Genomic DNA, 6,395 nt, shown 5'->3' with positions numbered 1-6,395 from the left:
TCTATGAGGAGGAATATGGCATCAGGATTGGAGGAAGACCATCAACAACCTGCATTATGCAGATGACACAACCCTGCTTGCTGATTCTGAGGAGGACCTGAGGCCTGTGCTGCAGAAGAGAACCAATTCGTCCTGGTTAGTTCCTAGAACTCTAATTCAGAGAGTTCTAGTGGTACAGTAGGAAGGGATTACAGTGCCAACACAAAGGTATGCAGTTTGAATCCACAAGCCTCTCAGTGGGACAAACATGGGCAATCTCTTCCCGTGCAATGTACTGCATTTGAAAACCCATTGGAGGGACAGCTATGGGTCTCATCTGACCCAGTGGCACATGACAACAGCAACAACAACTCCTGGAACACCTCTCTCAAAGGCCTACTTCCCAAGGCAGGTTAGGTCAAAGGCTACCACTCCCATTTCTGCTGAAATTGCTGGTCCTGGGTCCTATGCCCTCAGAATGGATAATTATCACTATGAAACTATATGGAGTAGTTCCTCTCTGACACCACGAGTTTGCCATCAGTCAGAATTGACCCAATAACAACTAGTTAACACATTGGCTGTGGACTTGTTAGGCCAGCGAAGAATTCTTTTATCCTTTAACCTTCTTCTTTTTCTTAACCCCATTTTTTTGCCTTGTCGATGCTCCACTCTGAAGACGCTGGAAGTCCTCAGCCTGTGCCAGTGTAGGCTGTAGAAATCAACCATTGGCCTCCTAGTAAAGGCCCGGGATTGAACTGTATGTGATCTTGATCTTGAAACAGGGGCACACTGATAGCATACACATCAATGACCTCTAAATGGTTTGAGGAAGAGGAAATAAAAGAATAGGGGAACATGGAGAAAGTGGGAGAGGAAAGAAAGAAGAGAGAGAGATTGGGAAAAGAAATAATTTCTGGGAGTTCATTAGAAAATGACTGTGTACAGACTTAGAGAACACAATGGAAATAATAAATAATTCCTTTCTGACAGATATTCATTCAGCCTGTGTTTGCGTATTTCCAATGACAATGAGCACACTATTTTCCAAGGCTATCTAGATTAAAAGTGCTTTAAAGTGCTAACAAGAAAGGATGCCACTTTATGGACTAAGGTGTGCCTGACCCAAGCAAAGTATTTTCAATTGCTTTATATATGTGTGCGAGTTGGACACACATAAGAAAGATCAAAGTTAAAAAGAAATTAAAAAAAGAAAGATCAAAGAATTAATGTCTTAGAATTGTGGTACAAGCAAAGAGTATTGAGAGAACATGGAAATACAGCCCAAATGTCCAAACAGAATAGAATGGATTGAGAAATTGTGGTGCATTCACAGAATGGAACACTGTGCGGCACTCAGGAGCAACAATTTCGAAAAATACTAACTTGGGAGAGACTGGAGAGCATTATGCTAAGTGAACTAACTCAGTACCATAAGGACAAATACTGTATAAAATCATTATTGTAGAAATAGATTAACTAGTAAAATGTGTATGAGGATCTAAATGGGGGGGGAAAGCAGAAAGGTAATTATGGGGTTGCACAGTTTGATGGGTGAAGGGAGGTGGGATGAAGACGGGGATCAGGTGTGAGGGGCAATATATACAAACGTTGTATGTAAACCAGTGTAAAATTAAAACAATAATTGCAAGGAAAAACCCCATTTTTTTAAAAAAGACATATCTGTTTGTTCTCTTGGCAGTCCATGGTATATTACTACTCTTCTCTAGCACCACCACTCAAAAGCATCAATTCTTCTATCATCCTCATTCATTGTCCAGCCTTCCAACCCTTTCCCCAGGCTTTCGTCTTGAACCTCTTTCCAGCAGGACTAATATTTCCTGCAAGCATCTCAATCAGAGAGTGTTTGGAGGATTGTCCACCCAAAAAAATGATACTCTGGCATGGCGTCTCTTAGAAACACACATCTCAAGCCCTAGCATAAATGGAGGTCGGATGCTACACAACTTAAAGCAGGTACCTAATGGGGTGCACCAGAGTATAAGCTGTTCTTGGGCTGGAAGTTAGACTATCAAAGCCACGGCAGAGGCGTTCTGACGTTTTGCAGGAGAGACATCTGCCGAGGGTACTCTCAGACTGTCAAAACATCCTGGAATAGAGTATTTGTCTCACGCTTTGCACCTTGCTCTTGGCTCCCTCGCTTAAAACACTAACCTTGTCCATTTGTGCTCTCACCTGAACTAAGTAAATAAGCTTCTAAGCGTTCTTCCCCCCCACCCCTCTCTTCTTGGTATCCAAGATGAGAGTGGCAGGCAAAAGGTTAGTTCTAATGTACCTGAGTAAACGGATATACAACTGAAAAGCTCCCCTGGGCCCGTCGCCCCTACCTCAGCAACACTGCCACCCTTTGACTTAACCCTGAGAAGTCTTATCCTTGGAAAGTGGAAAATTCCACAGCCAAATATTCAAACAGTCACTCTGTAGAACACAGCTTGTTCCCTCTCCCAGTGACAATTTGGATCTACGGGATGGAGAGAGGCATGTTTGGCAAATGGGACTCACTAACACAGAGTACAGAAAAGGTTTTTAATGAGTTTCAAAGGGACCGATAGCAACTTTAGTTGGGCTTATGGTAACCTGCTGTATATCAGACTAGGGCTGTGTCCATAGGTTTTCTTTTTAAAATAATTTTTAAATTTTGATTGTGATTTTAACAAAAGTTTACCAAAAGTTTGATTTTTCATTCATTCATTCATTCATTCATTCCTTGTTGCACATTTTTACCCCCTGTCCCTCCCTTCTACCCCTTTCAGTTAACTTTTTGGGCTTCTTAAAATATTCATTCATTGTTGCACAATTACCTCCTTCCCCTCACTCTCCCCAGTCCTCTCTGCAATCTATCTTTTTCTGGGCTGTTGTCATATAGGTTTTCAATGGCTGATTTGGGCGATGGAGGGGAAACTAGATTGCCAGGCCTTTCCTCTGAAGCACCTCTGGGTGGACTCCAATTTCTCATCTTTATGATAGCAGCAGAGTGAGTTAACCTTTCATACCACCCAGAAGCAAACTGACAGCTCTTTAATGAGGGGAAAGTGTGAGGTGCAATGTATATGGATAAAACCCAATGTATACAAATTTTGTATGCAAACCCAGACAAAATTAAAGTAAGCTTAATTTTTTTAAAAAAAAATAACAAAACAAACAAAAAACCCCAACAATTCTTTTCCTTTCTTCTTCCCTAGTCTTCTAAATTTTCAACAAATCTAATTTAGGGGATAAGAAACTGGGGGATAGGACACCTGATTTGCGAGAATTCAAATTTGAGCTGCTAGGAAGCAAAGGATGAAAACCAGTTTATGTATGAGGTAAATGCCCCTCCCTGGAGGAAGCCCCCCAAAAGACCTCTCCTGCCCTACTTGCCACTCCAACTGATTATGATAATCTTGTTTGATTAAAAGCACTCCTAACAGTAACTGAGAATTCGTTATCAAGCAAACGTTTCTTTTCTTTACACTGAGGTTTGTTTTTAAGCTAGTACTTGAGGCTGAGGAAGAAAAGTGGAAATTTAATATTCAGCTATGAACGAAGAGGGGGGATGTGATTAGAGTCAATCATATCTTCTGCTAAACAGGAGACCTGATGAACGTCCCTGTCCCTCCAAAGGCCTTGGTGCATCAGTGAAGGGAGAGAGAGGGGCAGGACAGCCGTGAGCCAAGGACTTGGAGGTTGTCTAGTAACTTGGTCATTGTAAGGGGAGGGGCTAGCTCAGGGCCTGAGTGAAGCCTGCACTGGGCTGCTGCCTTCAGAGAGCCGGAGGGGCAGCAAGCTGAAGGAGGGAGAGAAAGAGAGAGAGAGAGAGAGCTGGAGAGAGATCTTCAATGATCAAAATCTACACCTGGCAATCTGCCAGTCTTGACTGCCAGTGATGACCAGGACGGCACTGGCTCTCTGAACCCACGACTCCTCCCCTGGCACTTGAGAATTTGAGCCGCAGAACTAGTATGCCCGGGTAGGTAGCAGCCTGCACACTTGAAGCCATGGAGTCATCCTTGTCCTTTGGTGTGATCCTTGCCGTCCTGGCCTCCCTCATCATCGCTGCCAACACGATCGTGGCCGTGGCCGTGCTGATGTCCATCCCCAGAAGCGACGGGGTGAGTCTCTGCTTCACCTTGAACCTGGCCGTGGCTGACACCTTGATTGGCGTGGCCATCTCTAGCCTTATCTCAGACCAGCTCTCCTACCCTGAACGGCTCACCCAGAAGACCCTGTGTGGCTTTCGGATGTCATTTGTCACCTCCTCCGCAGCTGCCTCTGTGCTCACAGTCATGCTGATTGCCTTCGACAGGTACCTGGCCATTAAGCAGCCCCTGCGCTACTTCCAGATCATGAACGGGCTGGTCACAGGGACCTGCCTGGCCGCGCTGTGGTTGATGTCGTACTTCATTGGCTTCCTCCCACTCGGGGTCCCCATATTTCAGCAGTCCACCTACCAGGGCCCCTGCAGCTTCTTTGCTGTGTTTCACCCCCACTTCGTGCTGACCCTGTCCTGCGCTGGCTTCTTCCCAGCCCTGATCCTCTTCGTCTTCTTCTACTGTGACATGCTCAAGATCGCCTCCACGCACAACGAGCACATCCGGATGATGGAGCACGCTGGGGCCGTGGCTCGAGCTTACAGGCCCGCACGGAACCCGGGCGACTTCAAGGCTGTCCGCACTGTGGCTGTTCTCATCGGGAGCTTCACTCTGTCCTGGTCCCCCTTCCTTATCACCGGCATCGTGCAGGTGGCCTGCCAGAACTGTCACCTCTACCTCGTGCTGGAACGGTACTTGTGGCTGCTTGGAGTAGGCAACTCCCTGCTCAACCCACTCATCTATGCATATGGGCAGAAGGAGGTGCGGCAGCAGCTCTACCAGATGGTCCTGGGGGCGAAGAAGTGGCTCGTCTCACTCCTCCCCATTTCCTCTGCCGGGAAAGGTGATCCAGAGGGCCCCAGGGAATGTCCCTGCAACGTTGTCACTGTCGCTTGATGGCCGAGATGGTGAGAGCAGATTCTCAGTGCCTTTCTTTTCTCTCCCCTCTCTGGGCACCGATTAGGACACGGAGCAGATGAAGCTAGTGGAAAGTGTTTCTGAAAGTTGACCACTACTCACCTCTCCCCCAGTGGCGCTGAGAGACCAAGGAGGCAGGGGACTCATTCTAGAATGACTCCCCATTCACATACAAACCTCCTCCCTTTCCTTTTGACATAGCCTGCTTGTACAGGTGGGATGGCTGAAAGAAATGTTGTAGAAAATATACTAGCAGAAAGATGCTGGCAAGTCAAATCTTCGCACTGAACACACTCGAGCAACACTGCCCAATGCAGACAGAATGCAGGCCACGTATATTTCCTTAAATGTTCTAGCCAGCACGTCAAAAGGGTAAAAAGATGGCGTTCATTTTAATCACTTACTTTAACTTGATTTTGTTAAGTGCACACAGCAGAACATGCATCAATCCAACAGTTTCTGCATGTTGCATTCGGTGATAGCGATGACATTCTTTGAATTGCACATCCATTCACCCTCCTTTTGTGGGCTGTTTCCCCTCCCCATTAACATCAACCCACTGCCCCCCTAAGCTTCCCAGCTTATTTCATCAGTTTCATCTTTAAACAGTTTATCCCAAACACCATCATAGCAACATGTCATCGGTATAAAAGAATTGGCTCTTTCATTTCCATCCCAAGTCTTTGCTGTCCCCCCTTAACAATTCACACACTACCCACATGTCAGATGCTGAACAGTGGCTGTTGTGCTGGACCGCACAGCATCAGAGCAAAGAGGTTCGGCGCTTGTCACACTTACTGTAGTGCAACAATAGTGGTCACATTGGTGATGAGGTATAAATCAGACATTTCACAGAGTGAGTTGATAGAAAGGTGTCAAAACCTGCATTCTATTACAGAAGCTTGCCTTTTTTTTCCAACCATGTGGTTCAGGCATACCCTGTTTTATTGTACTTTGCTTGATTACTCTTTTTTTTTTCTTCCCAAATTCAAGGTCTGCGGAAACCCTGCATCGAGCCAGTTTGCAGCCGGTCACCACTTTCCCAACCTCTTGTGCTCACTTCTTGCCTGGTACTCTTCGCGCTATTTTTAACTTCTTCTCCATGCTACTACACACTCAGTGGATTCCAATAATCATGTCAACGTAACTATTAGATGCATTGAGAAACTCCAAAATCCGTGTGGCTGCCTTTATTGTGTTATCTGTCTTATTGCGACGGTCTGGCTTCGAACCTGCACCCTCTCTGAGATATGCCTGCAATGAGTGTGCATAAAGTGTAGGAACCTGAATTGAATTCCAAAGTGTGTCTCTTCTCACACCTCATAGCACTCAAGACAGTGGGGGGGGTTGGAAAGGGAGGGAAATATCGTATTTTGCAGTAATTTTGGCTATTACTCCTCCCAACCC

General features: G+C 45.8%; 1 protein-coding gene across 1 annotated transcript; it reads left to right on the top strand.

Annotated features, from left to right (window-relative positions):
* The first annotated feature begins 3,977 nt into the window (after positions 1–3,977).
* On the top strand, positions 3,978–4,967 carry GPR119 (G protein-coupled receptor 119). The gene has a single exon (XM_006881869.1). The coding sequence runs from the start codon at positions 3,978–3,980 to the stop codon at positions 4,965–4,967; it is 990 nt and encodes a 329-aa protein (XP_006881931.1).
* The last annotated feature ends 1,428 nt before the right edge of the window (positions 4,968–6,395 follow it).

Source organism: Elephantulus edwardii, unplaced genomic scaffold (assembly GCF_000299155.1).
Source record: "Elephantulus edwardii isolate Elephantulus edwardi_28Jun2011 unplaced genomic scaffold, EleEdw1.0 scaffold00016, whole genome shotgun sequence".
NCBI classification, from domain to species: domain Eukaryota; kingdom Metazoa; phylum Chordata; class Mammalia; order Macroscelidea; family Macroscelididae; genus Elephantulus; species Elephantulus edwardii.
This window is presented reverse-complemented; position numbering and strand designations above follow the sequence as displayed.